The 18,296-nt window shown below is 39.9% G+C and overlaps 1 protein-coding gene across 2 annotated transcripts; it reads right to left on the reverse strand.

The window, feature by feature from the left end:
• Nucleotides 1–1,728: 1,728 nt before the first annotated feature.
• On the reverse strand, nucleotides 1,729–17,863 carry LOC134610867 (mitotic-spindle organizing protein 2B-like). 2 transcript variants are annotated; one of them, XM_063454165.1, is made up of 4 exons: nucleotides 17,525–17,863; nucleotides 14,073–14,227; nucleotides 11,644–11,835; nucleotides 1,729–3,960 (listed from the first exon to the last, which is right to left on the reverse strand). In XM_063454165.1, exons 1-4 carry the CDS (start codon nucleotides 17,680–17,682, stop codon nucleotides 3,803–3,805), a joined length of 663 nt encoding a protein of 220 aa, XP_063310235.1. In that variant the 5' UTR covers nucleotides 17,683–17,863; the 3' UTR covers nucleotides 1,729–3,802. The 2 variants fall into 2 exon arrangements, with proteins under 2 accessions (XP_063310235.1, XP_063310234.1); XM_063454164.1 differs by lacking the exon at nucleotides 11,644–11,835.
• Between the last annotated feature and the right edge of the window lie 433 nt (nucleotides 17,864–18,296).

Genomic DNA, 18,296 nt, shown 5'->3' on the forward strand with positions numbered 1-18,296 from the left:
ATTCGGCAGAACCACTACAGCTTAATGTAGTTGTTCTGGTGTCTACAGCCTGTCCCTGTAGGCTTTTTTTTAATGTAAACACTGCATTTTCAGAGACACCTCAGACGGCCACTAGAGGGGATTCCCAGTCCAGTGTTGCACAGTGTGCATTGTGGTGCTCAATGATCCCCATAGAGATGTATGTATCTATATGAGATGCTGAGTGGAACAAATTAGTGTTTTGTCTGCACATGCATAATATCCTATGGGAATGGATTAGTTTAGCTGAGATCATAAGGATTGAGGTCATGGCGTGGGAAAAAAAGGTGAGTAAAAACACTTTTTCCATGCGATTGGATAGGGGCAGTTACCTAAACATACACACTCACTGCCAGACACATTTTCTCATACACTCGTAAATGAACATTTTTATTTTAACTCATGTCCACTTTTGAGAGAGCTGAGTGGATCTTTCCCTGGGGTCCAGTGGGGCTACTCTCTAATCTATCTTTCTGCTTCCCTGCATGCTCTCTGTAGTGATGCCAGAGCTGGCGTGATGTCATATTTCGGCTACCGGCATTACTAAACAGAACGCAAAAGAGAGCAGAGAGGAACTGCAGGAAGATTACTGCTCCCTCACTCGCCACCTCTTTAATGTCTCAGACGGCCACCTCCAATTCTACCCAGGCGGCTGCCTCTTATGCTAACCTGTGCGTCTGCCTTCGCTAAAGAGCTGCCAAAACAAAATCCCAAACACCATGGCGACCTGAGATTTGTCGAGCCCTGGATTAGGCAATTGTGATTAGTCAGCCAATCAGATTCTTCTCATAGGGAAGTATAGGCCAAGGCTTGCATATGAGAAAACTCATTACTAGAGAACTATAGTTCTCTCGTACTGAGTGAGGAAGTCATTTTGCCGGTCAGCATTCAGTTTTATTGCATTTTCTTTAATGAACCAGACCTAAGGTGGACCTACTAAATACCTTAAAGTGCGCTTCAGCAAGCTTTAGGGGTTTCTCGAGTGTCTTTTTAATGGAAATGAGTGCTTTTGCTCTCATTGGTACAAAATAATGTTCTTAGCTTTGTTATATTGATGGTTTCTTTGGTTTGTCATTGTGTTATTTTTTTTTTTTACAAATGAGTATTCCTAAAGCTATAGTCACTTTTTAGGTGACCGCTACCCCCCCCAAAAGGACGTTTACTCACCTTTTTCCCGCGCCACAATGCTCTCTCTGCAGCTGGCCCGGCATCCTTAGGTGAGATTATCAAGACTCATGATCTCAGACAATCCAGTGCTTTTCAATAGGAGCCCATTGGGAGTTGTGCGCATGCATTGCAAAACACTGTGCAGCATCAAGTCAGATGGTGTCTATGTGATTGGAGTTTTACTCGGCTATTACTGTTCCTGCATAATAGCAATGTTTTTAGTTGAAGGGTTAATTGGAGGGCAACGGCGTACCCAGACCACTTCATTGAGATTATGTGGACTGGGTGCCTACACTGTCCCTTTAACATATCCAAATTGTGTAGTTCTATTTGTAACAAAATAATAATAATAATAATAATAATAATAATGTAAAACTCAAATGTAGCAAGTCATACTTTTATTGAAAGCATTATACTTTTAGACACACAATATTTTTGTTCTCTGAATTTAAGATTAAAATAAAATAAATTAAAAATCAGAAAATTTCCATTTTCTTCCTAGGGTAAAAAAGAAAAAACAAAAAAAAGTTTCTCTATGTGGCACTCTAATTTTACTCTGATACTTTAGTTTTTTGGTTTAGAAGGAAGAAGGCAACACATCAGCTTGTAGTATTTTTACTTGCCAATATTGAAATACACTTGTTTCAGATTTTCTATTTTTGTTTTCTAGAAAAATAAACAATACAATTAACTTGTAGCATTTTTCAGAAACCGTCAGCAAAATACCACACTTAAAATTAGCAATGACATTCAATAAGCAAACTAACAAAACATGGCTATATAGATTATATTTAGACATCCACAGTGTTTTAAAGCAGAGCTGGCCTTAACGTGCAATGATGAGAAACAGAATAGCAACTGTGAACAGCAGACTATCTGCCAATCACTTTATTTAAAGGGACTCTCCAATGCCAGGAAAACAAATCCGTTTCTGCAGTGCCCCCCTCCCATCCTATGTTGCTGAAGGGGTTAAAACCCCTTCAGTGACTTACCAGAATCAAGCTCCACCCACACTTCTCCCTGACGTCGGCAGGGAAGACCTAATGCAAATGCGCGGCAATGGTCGCGTGCATTAGACCTCCCCATAGGAAAACATTTTTAAATGCTTTCCTATGGGGATTCCGACGACACTGGAGGTCCTCATGCATAGCGTGAGGATGTCCAGCGTAATTTAAAACACTTTTCGTGTTTCAAGAACCCGGATGACCCTCTAGTGGCTGTCTGATAGACAGCCACTAGAGGAGGACTTAATCCTGCAAGGTAATTCTAGCAGTTTATAAAAACTGCAATCATTACACTTGCAGGGTTATGGGTGGTGGGAGTTGCCACCCAGACCACTCCAACGGGCAGAAGTGGTCTGGGTGCTTGGAGTGTCCCTTTAAGTTATTTTCCAATAGATCAACACTGCTCAAGTTTCTTGGCCTCTAGCACCACTAGAACTAAACATCCTTCCATTTATCAATGGTTATCGCAACAATAATAAATATGTTTTCAGTACCTATATACATCTACTACAGTTTGTACATTGTATACAATAAGGCTTTATAATATGTTTTTGGAGAGGTTTAATGACATAACTTTGGCTGTAATTGTTAACAGAAAACTCTATAACCAGCAAATAACCCTGCAGCTAGGTTTGGGTTTTTGCTTATAGAAACATGATTTTGCACTATACCCCCTTATAGCAGCATGATATTATTAGCATACACACAACCATTTCTAGCCGAGTACCTCCATGCAATTAGATTAAACACAATATTTCTAATACACTTGCATCACTAATAAAATAACAGGCACTTTGAAAATCACTCCTAGCATACATTTCTATGCATGTAATCCTTTGCAACATTGAACACATGATGAAATGACTAATTTGATGCATACAAGAAAGTGTATCCCCTTACAGTAGAAAACCACATGTTTTGGGGTACAACATGCTAATGTTTCCAAACAGTAATTCAGAGGTCGAAGCATGGTAAATTAGAATTGTCAAAGCAGCTTGTGTACATATTGCTACTGTCCAAGGTACTGTTTGCACTTAGAACGCATTTATCATTGGCATGAGCAGGTAACATTTTAGCCAAGGCTTTAACATTGCAGGAAATGATTGTACAGCAACAGAAAAATAAACACGAGCAGGTTACATCTGTGGTTAAATTCCATGTGTTCACAGGTGATACACTGATTGGACTGCAAATGCCCCAACTTCTATAAGCCTCTGAACACCTTATGCTAGGATTTTCAAATTATGGCGGGGATAGCTATCAATGTGCTGTTATCTTTAAAATCTGATGAACCTCTGGCTCCACAGGACACAAGAATGTCCCGAGTCAAACTGCAAGAGGATTGAACAAACACACTGATGACAAATGCACTGCTCAAACCAGAAACTCTGTGCAAAGACTGAAAGACATACGCAGATCATAGATTTCAAATATTAAGTAATCTTCCGAATTATACAGACTTTTTGAAAGGAAAAAAAACAAAAAAACAACAACAGACACACAGAAAGACCAACCCTCCTGTCTCATACAGTACCACAAGCTTTGCTTGTAATTAGCAGGAGCTAAACAGTCTGGATATTACTCCGATGTCAAGGAGCAAGACATCCTGCACACTATGTACTGCTTCCACCACTGCTCTTCCCTGAGCTGCTGCTTTTTTGCATGCGACTGGCACTCGGCTGGCGTGGGACTCTCTGAGTTGAGCCATCACGGGATCCCCGGTCAATTTGGCTTTGGGTGACATTTGAAGGAGGATTTAGTTTGTTTTTTCCTACAATCAGAAATGAAGACAGCATTAATGAGGACATGATTACATCTTACAGTAAGTGTTGCTAGTGTTCCTTTCCTCTGTATGATATATAAATTAAGACTTAAAATGGGGTATTTGATTTTATATGGTGTACAGAGAACACCAAAACAGGCATTTCTTCTTTAAATGTTGCAAAGTTATTTTTTGATATGTCCGATAATAAAAAGAGGTTAATTTAATTTGATGATATCAAATAAAAGATATTAAAAAGCGGGTTAATGATTGAGAAATTACATGTACAATGTAAATTAGCATTATCCTATCTTTGAGGCATCAGAGACGTGCCTGCAGTAACCAGTAAAATTAGAGGAACATGTCTAAAGGAACATTAGCAAAGTATGCAGCTGTAGATAAGAAAGCCTAGGTATGCAGCTAGAAGCAAGGCTGAGGTAAAATAACAGCGGCAGTAGAAAGCCAATCACCAGCAAGCTACGCCAGCTGTAACCAGAAGCAAGCACTGAGCAGAGGGTTAATGCTGAGAAAAATAACACAAATTAAGTTTATTAAAGAATTCCAAGTGATTCTGGCTCTCGCAATATTTAGTTGTATAAAGAGAAAATTAATGCATGATCCATATGCACTTTCAATATTGAAGTTAGAAAACTAGTACTGAAAGCTCAGAGTTGCTAATTCTTGGTCATAAAAGAAGCAATAACTGAAAATTGAAAGACAAACATTTTACACAATTGGAAAACATGAAATGATACCAGCACTTTGAATAAAAGGGGGAAAAACTGTTATTTAGTTTCATGATATGTCATGTAAAATTTTACACAGACAGACAATCTCTATAAATCCAAATGGTCAATAAGCGTTCCAGAATAGATTTGTGATAGTTTTGGACAGATGGGTTCCAAAGGTTAGCCATGATGGACCTATCCCAATACATTCATTATATTTTGTGCCTTTTACCTTGTGTTAATTTAAATTACACCCAGAGAGAGTGGTTTTCCTCCAAGGTGTATTTCACAAGTATAGAATAGCACCTACCACAGAAGGTGCAAAGGAGTTCAGCTTTGCCAAAAAAACATTCAATGAAGAGACCATAATACAATACTCCAGCAAGCCTTTCTGATGATGTGTTTAAGTAATGTTTTATGGTCTCTTGCCAAAAACAAGGCTCTTACAGAGTGTTGTACTTCGTATGTGCCCAAAATAAGGATTGCAACTGCAAATACCACCTGCTGCCCTCGCTGGCTTTGATAATTTTGGATCACACCTCATGATATTTTAAAAACCTGTGTTTAACCTTTTAGTGACCAAGGCTTTTCTAAGATTATATGCATTTGTGATCAATATCTTTTTTGGCACTTAGGCTATGTTTTAATGTCAACATAATATAATGCTTTCTGCTTTAGAGCACCCATAAATAACAGATGAGTGTGATTTCATCTGATAAACTGTATGTATACATAACACATCATGTATGGTTAAAATATTTGTATATAAAAAAAAAGGCACTTTTTACTGACACATTTTTGTGAATTTCTATACAACTCGTGCAATAAAAAATGGGTTATGTAAATAAGATACCAAAGACTTGTTCTCTGGCTGTAATTGAACAGAATGTAGCTGACCTATCGTTAAATAGTTGGATTAATCATGGCATAGACAACATATCAGATATTATGGTAGACAACAAATTGATATCATTCCAACAGATTGTAGAGACCTTCCAATTACCATCTAGAGAAATCTTTACGTATCTACGGATTAAACACTATTTACACTCTTCTATTATTGATATTATATCTCCAATCTCTAAATATTTAGAAACTATATTTTGTTATAGACCTGTAAAAAAAGTTACATCAATAGCGAATTCTCTGTTAAACGAATTATGTTATACACCTATTAAAATTATAGGGTTTTGGGAAAAGGAACTAGACATAGTAATATCTGAAAAGGAATGGTGTACCTCAATATTTCATCTGACAAAATACGTCCACAGTCTTAATCTGGTTGAATGCCATTTTAAATTAGTATACAAATGGTATTACACCCCTTCAAGACTATCCAAGATGTTCCCACATCTACAGGACACTTGCTGGAGATGTGGCTCATCTGTTGGGTCATATATACACATTTGGTGGACGTGTCCGATAGTGAAATTATTGTGGTCATGGGCCTTCGATATTCTCTTTAAACTTTCTAACAATAAACTAGAAGAAAAGCCGGCCTTAGCTCTATTACATCATAATTGGAATTTTAATACAGTAAAAATTAAATGTATAGCATCACATTGTTTTGTGGCTGCCAAATTTATAATCGCTAGAAAGTGGAAAACATCCACCCCCTTTCAAAAAAGCCATCTTATTAACCAAATTAAATTCCAATTGTCTATGGAAAATAACCTTATAAACAACACTGCAAGTTCATTGCATAAGAAAGGCATATACAAAATGAGGTTATTCAAATTTATGTTAATATATGGCTGAAAATATGGCGAACTTAAGGGTCTTATGATAACTCGTTTACAGAGAAATACCAGTGATTGTATGGGAAATATGGGAGATTGGATCACACTTAAGTGTCCAAATCTAAGGGGGCTAAGACGCAGCTCATCTAAGCATTTAAGTATTTAAGCATCCCCCTTTTCTCCATGTTGGTACCCTGGACAATAATATTTTATTATATACACAATACATAAGATGTTTATACTTTGTTGTAAAAATGACTAGGTACATATTGGTATAAGGTTGGTAATCCGACCATTTCAGAGATGACTTACTAATAATAAAGAAGAGCGAGGATTTAAAATGTCTAAATGATAATATGTTGTTTTTTTTGTCTATGTACCTATTTCTACACATCTATGTAAGAATATAAAGAAAAAGGTAGATAGCACTCCACGGACTCAATTTGTAAAAATAAAAATTAACTTTTAATGCTCCAAGTTAAAAAAAAAAAAAAAAAAATCGACGTTTCAGTCTGACCAATCAGACTTTCATCAGGACAAGGTCAGCAAATAACAAGATTCCACATATATACCACACCAATGACCCCTAATCTAACAGTGTACTTACCACACCTGGCTGGGTGCAAGCCTCCACAAGCCGGCCGGTCAATTGCCACGCCGAAAAAGCCGGTCGCGTGTGGATGACGTCATCGCGCATGCGTCCATCCAGCGCACGGTACTGAGGGAGGCGTCTCCATGGCAACCAGACTCTATCCTACCTTAGCGGGCGCGGACCGAGGCTTACAGGGTCTGCCTCCCAACAAAACACACATGAAAAGAAAAGTACTCAATAATATACATAAAAAAATGATATACGGTACATAAAAACAAGTATTGGAGCTGGGGGACAAACCAAAAGACCCTGTCTTGAACATGCAGGGTATTGCTAATCACTTAAAGGAACATACTATCATGAAACATTAAAGTATGAACTGTCACTCTACATTTTAAGCAATAACTATGAAAGAAACAAGGGCCACATCAACCTACTTCTATCTGCTATGGTCCTGCCAGTCACTTAGCTGACAGGATGACAAAGAGTGTAGACCTGTACAAAACCATATGTCTTCACTTGAATGTATAAGATCTATCGACCATAATGAATACCATGCTGTAGTTCCCATAGCTACTAAGCATCGCACAATTCTAGTAGTTGACCCGTAGCATTAAACATAATAGACCACTTTGTTAAATAACTAATCGCCTTGTGCGATGCTTAGTAGCTATGGGAAGTACAGCATGGTATTCATTATGGTCGATAGATCTTATACATTCAAGTGAAGACATATGGTTTTGTACAGGTCTACACTCTTTGTCATCCTGTCAGCTAAGTGACTGGCAGGACCATAGCAGATAGAAGTAGGTTGATGTGGCCCTTGTTTCTTTCATAGTTATTGCTTAAAATGTAGAGTGACAGTTCATACTTTAATGTTTCATGATAGTATGTTCCTTTAAGTGATTAGCAATACCCTGCATGTTCAAGACAGGGTCTTTTGGTTTGTCCCCCAGCTCCAAGACTTGTTTTTATGTATATAATTTTTTATGTATATTATTGAGTACTTTTCTTTTCATGTGTGTTTTATGACACTGTTTTATCTTTGCAGTGGGTGAATATGACCACACTTTGTTTTGTTGGGAGGCAGACCCTGTAAGCCTCGGTCCGCGCCCGCTAAGGTAGGATAGCGTCTGGTTGCCATGGAGACGCCTCCCTCAGTGCCGTGCACTGGATGGACGCATGCGCGATGACGTCATCCACACGCGACCGGCTTTTTCGGCGTGGCAATTGACCGGCCGGCTTGTGGAGGCTTGCACCCAGCCAGGTGTGGTAAGTACACTGTTAGATTAGGGGTCATTGGTGTGGTATATATGTGGAATCTTGTTATTTGATGACCATGTCCTGATGAAAGTCTGGTCACACTGAAACATCGATTTTTTTTTTAACTTGGAGCATTAAAAGTTAATTTTTATTTTTACAAATTGAGTCCGTGGAGTGCTATCTACCTTTTTCTTTATATCTTTGCCAGACAAGCACCCGGCATTAAATATTGTCCACAGTGAGTGCAACACTACTTGTATTTTTTTATGTCATTCCCATATGCGTACATGTAATAGAGTTGACTTTGTCATGTTAGGATTTACTAATCTCTCACTCTGAAAATGTGAATGTCAGTATGTTTGTTATGTATATGGACTGTAAGGCAGGACATTGGTTGATATATTTTGATAAAAAGTAGCTATACTTTGTATATTATGGGAAAACAACTATAGATTATATATATTGTTAATCAGAAGTAAGTCTTACAAATTTTTTAATGTCTTACACGATATTGTTTGCTTGTAAAAATGAAATACTTTGTTGAATAAAGATTATATAAAAAAAAATTTGCTCAAAAACATTCAATTATAAATTCTGATTGTTAAATGTCTTATGTACCGTATTTATGGCGTATAACACGCACTTTTTCCCCCTGAAAATAGGGGGAAAATCGTGGGTGCGTGTTATACGCCGATATCCCATAATTACTTACCTGTCCTGAAGCGTGGGCCGGCTTCACAGCTTGCACCGCGGTACAGGAACTTTAATTTCATGTTCCGGTTTCCGGCGGGACTGAAAGGAAGTGTGCACAATAGTGTGCACACTTCCTTTCAGTCCCGCCGGAAACCGGAACATGAAATTAAAGTTCCTGTACCGCGGTGCAAGCTGTGAAGCCGGCCCACGCTTCAGAACAGGTAAGTAATTATGGGAGGGGAAGTACACTATGGGAGGGGAGGGGGAAGTACACTATGGGAGGGGAGGGGGAAGTACACTATGGGAGGGGAGGGGGGGAAGTACACTATGGGAGGGGAGGGGAGGGGGGAAGTACACTATGGGAGGGGAGGGGAGGGGAGGGGGGAAGTACACTATGGGAGGGGAGGGGGGGAGAATACTATGGGAGGGGGGAGAATGGGAGGGGAGGGGGAAAATACTATGGGAGGGGAGGGGGGGAGAATACTATGGGAGGGGGGGGAGAATACTATCGGAGGGGAGGGGGGAGAATACTATGGGAGGGGAGGGGGGGAATACTATGGGAGGGGAGGGGGAGAATACTATGGGAGGGGAGGGGGGAGAATACTATGGGAGGGGAGGGGGGAGAATACTATGGGAGGGGAGAATACTATGGGAGGGGAGGGGAGAATACTATGGGAGGGGAGAATACTATGGGAGGGGAGGGGGGGAACACTATGGGATGAGGGGGGAATACTATGGGATGAGGGGGGGGGAATACTATGGGAGGGGGGGAAATTTCCTGGAATTTCTTTCTAAAAATGAGGTGCGTGTTATACGCCGGTGCGTGTTATACGCCGATAAATACGGTATCTAGGATTTCAACTAGTATTTGGCAGTTATAGGACAAATATTACAAGGCGTGATTTACGATTTTAAAGCTAAACCTCTACAAAATTTGGTATGCTGAAAATTCAGCTTTATTAGTCTCTAAATCCAAAAACGTCACACAAAAGTATATATTTGTAGGCAAGTAGACTCCACCCATTCTAGTTAACCCCAACTCTTGTGTATCCTACTACTTTAAAGACCCCTGGTTTGTATTCTGCATCTCCAAAGTACCGAAATACACCTCATATATAACTTTGCCAGATCTCTGGGGAACATATAGAGTCAAATAACATCATGCCCTAGTTTTAACAATAGCTATTTGCTTGCACTCTTTGGTAAAGTGAAACTGTGTCACAATATGGACAAACTTCAAACACCTATGTTATTTCTAGCCCTAATACGACCCCTAACTCTACACTCATATGAGCACTGAACACAGCTCATAGATGCTTATGTGGCTATTAAATTTGGCTCCAGCAGACAAAGAGGAGCCCCAGGTATCATGTGATATCCAAGTCTCCTTGATAACAGCAGTTATTTGTTATTTCAATTAGATGGCCTCATGCTTACCTATGATGGATATCTAGGAGGTAGGGTCCATTGTAAGAGAAGCGCGGCATTGGAGAAAAGGTAGGTTAACTTACGTTTTAAACTTATAGGTGAGGCGGTCACATACATCATGACTAGTACACTAGAGCGTTAGGAATATACATTTGTATTCCTAATGCTATAGTGTTGCTCAGTCAACAATAAAGTCATCATTGCTGTAGACACATCTATACAGCAGTATAATTTAGCCTTTCTATTACCAGTGAAACTAAATTCTCTTGAATAGCATTAGCAAGATTTTATATGCTGGCAAGTGATATAACAAGCCATTTGTGAAAATGCTTAAAATTTCTCCAACTAACGGTTTTACTTTAATAATCAGGAGAATATATGCAAAGATTATGGAAATGTTTTTTTTTTCTTTTAACAGATAAGGAAATTATAATGTTCTGCATGGCATTTAAAAGCAGGTATAAGCGAACATGCTTGCTTACAGCTGAAGGAAGATCCTGAAATGGGCAATACTATGCTTTGTACATTCATATAATCCACTTACGTACAGCAATGTAATAGAGAGTGCAACAGTCAAAGCCCCTTATACAGCAGTCTGATCACACTAGGAAACTCAGGAATTCATGCATGTCTGATTGAGCTGTGATCCAGGTGTAAATACTTCATTTGTAATGCCTCAATTTCAAAACATCTGTGTGAATTGAAAACCTCATTAAAAAATAAAAATAAATGGCAGTTCATGCAAACTGCAGCATGGGAAATCTGCTTATACTAGGGACACAAACTAAATTAAATGTGGATATTGAAAAAACATCAACGGTTAAAAACATTAACCGTTAAGAAAACACGCCAGCACTGGCCCCACCCATACCCCTGATCCGCCTCCTTGGGGGACATCATTAAAATTGTATATATGCGTACTCAATTACTGCAGTTAAGGGGTTAATATAGCTTTTAATACAAATAACTGAAAATCTGCACATTTTTATTGTCCCATTTAATCTTGCTGTTAAATGTATATGTGTGTTTGTATGTACTCTGACAGATTCCTTTCAGCAGCAGTGAACTTTCACATTTTTAAGAGGTCTCTTCATCACCTTTTCAGTTCTGGGTATATGCATCAAATCTTCAATTTAAAAAAAAAATGCAGATTTTTGCAAACAAATTAGATTTTTAGAACTCCAGTTATAAGATTCCTAATGTAATTTCAGACTGTGTAATACAGAGTGTATAAACCATTAATTGCAACCTGCAAATGGGGAGAACAGGCAGCAAGAAAGCTCGAAGGAACCAGGGGGACCTTGAGAAAGAGGTGAGCAAGCATCAACAGGACTGTAGACCACAATCTTAGTGCCTTTAACTCTTGGAGGTCGAAGGGCAGAAGAAGAAAAGGTGAGTGGTGCAGGGATTTTACTGTTCTTGGCTGACATGAATGGAACCTCTGATTTAAAAAGACAAACATAAATGAAGTGCATGGTTGTTTAAAAAGCAACACAACATTAACTATCATCACTGATGGTAAGCTCTACAGTGCAATTATGTGAATGTTAGATTTAAAAAATATGTTTTCCCTCATCCCAGGTCCCACCTAACATTTTTACTTTCTAAACTAGGACAGGCAAACCTGTGAGAAAACAAGATAGACTGAGATTTAAAAATATATACATTTAGATGGGCATGAAAACCAGGACTAGAAACAAGTGAGTTTACTTTTATTTTAGAGTTCACATCCATCAGAAAACAATGATGAACTGGTACTTAGCAAGTATGTGAGTGATATTTATTTTAGCCATGGCACCATCTGAGGCATATCATGTGACTGATAGGTGACAAGCTGGTAATGGCCTGATTTTGAAGTATTTTCTTTGTTTCAGGACCATTGCACAAATAGAACATAAGGCAAACCCGCAAGCATGCACTCATCCCCACTGGTGTGAGATAATGCATCATTACAGTAGAAACTTTCCTGTTAAATATTTACATGGGCAAAGATGAGTGCACTGGCCGAAACTAAGGGCTGGCATATTTAAGAGTGTGCAACCTTTGCTACATGCACAGTGCACATATTGGGGGTACAGTGGTGAGTTTGTAATCACCTCCCAGGACTACCTTACATGAAGTTGGATGTTAGCTTCCAATTGTGATTACCGTATATACTCGAGTATAAGCCAACCCGAATATAAGCCTAATTTTACCCTAAAAAAGTGCAGTTTGGGGTAGTGCAGTGTGTGTATGAGTGCAGTGTGAGGGTGTGTGATGCAGAGCCTTGGCGGGGGGTGGGCATTTTTATTATTTTTTTAATTATTATTTTAATATTTTTTTTGTTATATTATTTTATTATTATTTATATATTATTTTTTTTTCGTCCCCCCTCCCTGCTTGATACATGGCAGGGAGGGGGGCTGGCAGGAAGCTGTAACTTACCTCTCCTGCAGCTCCTGTCAGCACCCTTCTCCACCGCGTCAGTCCGGTAAGCTCCCTCTGCAAGTCCCAGTGTAAGTCTCGCGGCCGCGCTATGACCCCGCGGCTCTCGCGAGACTTACACTGGGAGCTGACCGGACCGGCGCGGAGGAGAAGGGAGCTGACAGGAGCGGTAAGTAAATGCTCTCTGACAGCCCCCTTCCTACACAGCCCCATTGTCTGTATTATGGAAATGTAAATTGCCATAATACAGACATTGACTCGAGTATAAGTCGAGTTGGGGGTTTTCAGCACAAAAAATGTCCCGAAAAACTCTACTTATACTCGAGTCTATACGGTATGTTAACAGCCGCTCTTTTTCAGGGGTATAATTGTAGTTTGCTTTATTTTGCAAGCGTTTCCCTGGATTAGGTTATACGACAACAGTACATTATTAGATTGTATCAAACAGTGCCATCTTGTGAGCTTTCTCTAGCAATACATGGGTATAATAACGTGTTTACTTTTTAACAACTTTTAGTGAGTGCAACACACAGTTTAGAGATCGTTATTTTTTATTTTATTTAAGCAGTAACCAATGAGTACTGTTTTAATTTACTGTTGGAGTTTCTTTCAAAAAAACAAACAAACAATGATTAAATTTTACCAAAGTGATATACACCCACTAAAATGAAATTCCAGCATCGGAATTAATTTAGCAACTCACCCTGGTGAAAAGAACGTATTTCTTAGTGAATAGGCTTGAGTATGCTACATCATTAGTTTATCAATATGAATTAGATAGCTTTAATAGGACATACATAAAAATCCATGTTAAGTCACATTCATGCATAACAACTGCCTGACTAAGGGTTTGTTTCATTTGCTTCCTCGGTTATATGTATGCAATACTTATTACTTAATCTGAACATTGGGCTCAGTGCATCCTATAATTCATTTTCAAGTGTGAAAAATGCTTGCTGGGTGAGTAGCACAGAAACCGAGAGAAAGAAAACCACCATTGGGAAGCTTCTCTTGCTTTCTCTGTTACTTAATCCTCAACTTAAACTCTCTGTGCTACCAGCGTGCAAGTATAATGCAGAGGATTTATTGACAGGTGGGAAGGGACAAAACTTTAATGGAGATTAAAGTAAAATCTATACATGGACGCTCTTCTGCTAGCACAATGTATAGATGGTATTAATGCTCTTTAATTTAAGCCTAAGCTGCATGCACCATGACTGGTACACAAACGCTGCACAATATAGAATCTGTTACCTCTTGCTTCTGTATTACTAGATGGCACAGCTGTAGAAGAAGAGCAGGTCTCAGCTGAGGCAGAGTCTGCCAGTCTGTGTCCAGCACACATTGACTTCAGCATCTGGAATACCGCTAATGGAGCCACATTCAGCTTTAATAAATCCACAATAATCCTGGGAAAATGAAAGCTGGTTAGAGGTAAATTTTGCATGCATTTAGTTTATTAAACAATGAAATAGAGAATATCTGAAAGAAACAAACTGACAAATGGGGAAAATGTCACAGAGATATCTGCATTTCCTGACATGCAGCCCTATCAACATGATGGAATAAAAAGTGAACAATTCCCAATTCCATTTTGCATGCTTTTTGAATACCATTTGTACACATTGGCCAGGACAAATCCCAATGACAATTTATTTTGTGAACTGAAACATCGACCGTATCGTGAAAATACATTGTTTTTGGATTACAAATAAAGAAGCTTTGAAGAAAATTCCTTGGAGAGCTGACCTTTATTGGAAATATATGTCTATCTCTATATCTCCATTGTAAGTGTATTTTGAGAATATATATATATATATATATATATATATATATATATATATATATATATATATATATATATATATATATATATATATATATATATATATATATATATATCTATCTCACACACACATACATACATACAAAATCCAAAATGCTTGCACTCCTGGTAATAGTAAAGCTCTTGCCCGGTACTAATCCAGCAAAATGATGTAAATATTCCAGTAAACGGACAGAAGGGTCTTTCAGGTGAAATAAAATATAACTTAATTCATATTAAGAAATAAAAATACACATCAATGTTTCGGCTCCCATCTGGAGCCTTCTTCAGGATAACACACACACACACACACACACATACAGGCGATACTCTAAAAATTAGAGTATCATGCAAAAGTTCATTTATTTCAATAATGCAACGTAAAAGGGGAAACTAATATATGAGATAAACGCATTACATGCAAAGCAAGATAGTTCAAGCCGTGATTTGTCATAAGTGCGATGATTGTGGCTTACAGCTCATGAAAACCCCAAATCCACAATCTCAGTAAATTAGAGTATTACATGCAATCAATAAAACAATAATCGGACCTCTGAAAAGTATAAGCATGCATATGGACTCAGTACTTGGTTTGAGCCCCTTTTGCAGCAATTACTGCCTCAATGCGACGTGGCATGGAAGCTATCAGCCTGTGGCACTGCTGAGGTGTTATGGAAGACCAGGATACTTCAATAGCAGCCTTCAGCTCTTCTGCATTGTTCGGTCTCATGTCTCATCTTTCTCTTGGCAATGCCCCATAGATTCTCTATGGGGTTCAGGTCAGGCGAGTTTGCTGGCCAATCAAGCACAATAATCCCACGGTCATTGAACCAGGCTTTGGTGCTTTTGGCAGTGTGGGCAGGTGCCAAGTCCTGCTGGAAAATTAAGTCAGCATCCCCATAAAGCTGGTCTGCGGAAGGAAGCATGAAGTGCTCCAAAATCTCCTGGTAGACGGTTGCGTTGACCCTGGACTTAATGATGCCCAGTGGACCAACACCAGCAGATGACATGGCTCCCCAAATCAACACAGACTGTGGAAACTTCACACTGGACTTCAAGCATCTTGTAGTGTGTGCCTCTCCATTCTTTCTCCAGACTCTGGGTGCTTGGTTTCCAAATGAGATGCAAAAGTTGCTCTCATCAGAAAAGAGGACTTTGGACCACTGAGCAACAGACCAGGTCTGTTTTTCTTTAGCCCAGATAAGACGCTTCTGACGTTGTTTGTTGTTCAGGAGCGGCTTGACAAGAGGAATACGACATCTGAAGCCCATGTCCAGGATCCGTCTGTGTGAGGTGGCTCTTGATGCACTGACAACAGCCTCAGTCCACTCCTTGTGAAAGTCCCCAACACTTTTTGAATGGCCTTTTCCTGACAATCCTCTCCAGGCTGCGGTCATCCCTGCTGATTGTGCATCTTTTTCTTCCACACAACTTTCTATTAATGTGCTTTAATACAGCACTTTGGGAACATCCAACTTCCTTCGCAATTACCTTTTGAGGCTTTCCCTCCTTATGGAGGGTGTCAATTATGGTTTTCTGCACAACTGTCAGGTCAGTAGTGTTCCCCATGATTGTGATTCCTACTGAACCAGACTGAGAGACCATTTAACCCCTTAAGGACCAAGCTTCTGGAATAAAAGGGAATCATGATATGTCACGCATGTTGTGTGTCCTTAACCCCTTAAGGACCAAACTTCTGGAATAAAAGGGAATCATGACATGTCACACATGTCATGTGTCCTTAAGGGGTTAAGGGGTTAAAGGCTCAGAAACCCTTTGCAGGTTATGGCTTACTTAGCTGATTAGAGTGGGACACTGTGAGCCTAGAATATTGCACCTTTTCACAATATTCTAATTTACTGAGATTGTGGATTTGGGGTTTTCATGATCTGTAAGCCATAATCATTGCACTTATGACAAATCACGGCTTGAACTATCTTGCTTTGCATGTAATGCGTCTATCTCATATTAGTTTCCCCTTTTACTTGCATTATTGAAATAAATGAACTTTTGCACGATATTCTAATTTGTCGAGTATCACCTGTATATCCAGCTATCTACTTATACCTGTGTTTCCAGGTGTGAATAGGGATTTAACCTTGCTTAAGCTACATTGCTGTCTATGGGGGTTTAAATTCCCATTGAAAAAGCTGCATGCGATCTCACCTGTCAGTTTGGGGCTAAGAGGGGAGTTTACTGGCGCAAGCAGGAATTTAACCCTGCTCACACTACATTGTGACAATGGGGATTTAAATCCCAGATTGCACCGCTCACTTTCAACTCAGCAAATAGCATTTTTCAGTCTGGGACCACTGCTTTTGGCTTTAGCTGATAGAGAAGAGCCCCAGGTATGAAAAAAAAATACTTGGGGTTCTTTGGTACCAGCAAGGATTTAACTCTTGCTGTTACTATTAAAACAGCATGACAGTCTATGCCGTCACTGGGCATTAAAGCACCGCACTGTATGACGGCATAGATTGTCATGTGTTTCTTTAAGTTGTAATGAAACCGTTTTAATATGCAGATCATGCTCAGGCACTTGACGCTCTCAGCCAATGAACCACAACTGCATCAGCTTCTGCCTGGCAACCAGGAGCCTGGTGTGGACCCATTACTAAATAGCTTGCCCCATTACCAGGGTAGGGTACTCCTGGCATTTATAATCAGTCTGTTGTGATTATGATGTTTGGAGTAGCCCTCAATGATATAATGGGATGAGCTGAATTAGAGATATTTGGGTCTTTCCTGGTATTAGACTCACTGTTTTAAAGCCTATATGAGCTTCCACTAGCAGCATACACTGGGTGTATATAGAGCGCAGCATGGCCTGCTTATTGTATCTGCAATGTTACTGGATGTGACACCCGGGCCTGACACTCACTTAAACACCTCCTGGTCCAGGGCGATGCCGGCAGCCTGGCTCAGCTCGTACAGCTCGGCCTCCTCGGCGTTCAGCACCTTCTTCTTCTTGGAGACATATTTCTGCACGGAGCCGCTCACCGTGACCGCCGCGTCCATGGCCGGCAGGGGAGCAGCCATGTCAGGAGGGGGTCACCCGTCCGGTGAGAGGACACTGCGGGCCTGGCAGCTCGGACACTCCGACACCGGCCGTCACTCGGGCTTTCCCGCCCAATGCCGCCGTCACCAGCTTTCCTGGTTACCTAGCAACGAGCTGGCAAAACATTGTGCGGGTGCAACGGTCCGCCCGGAAACAAGCAACAGCGAGTGTAGGTTCCGGCTTAGCCGAGCCGCGCTGGTGAATAAATCCTGCCGCTGTCCGATGCTGAATGTACAGTGCAGGATAACTAGCACATTACATCAGCAATCTGTCATTATAAACACACACCCGGCCTCACCCTCTCCTCCTGCATGCAGGGATAAGGGGTTAATAATACTGTGCGAGTGCCTGTGATTACACACTCCGCTCCTTTTAACTTTAAATGGGATTATAGTAAAATCCTGAGACAGGCATTCCCAAAATAATGGCACTAGACAAGGCGTATGCCCAATATCCAAAACAACAATCCACCACATTTAAATGGGCACTGCGGACAAACTATGGACCTCTATAAAGGGCTACCCCATGCACCATGACCACTTCATTGTTTCGAAGTGGGTGTGATGCTTGGAGTCTGTATGTGAGCATATCAGTT

This window comes from Pelobates fuscus, chromosome 5 (assembly GCF_036172605.1).
Source record: "Pelobates fuscus isolate aPelFus1 chromosome 5, aPelFus1.pri, whole genome shotgun sequence".
Lineage (NCBI taxonomy): Eukaryota > Metazoa > Chordata > Amphibia > Anura > Pelobatidae > Pelobates > Pelobates fuscus.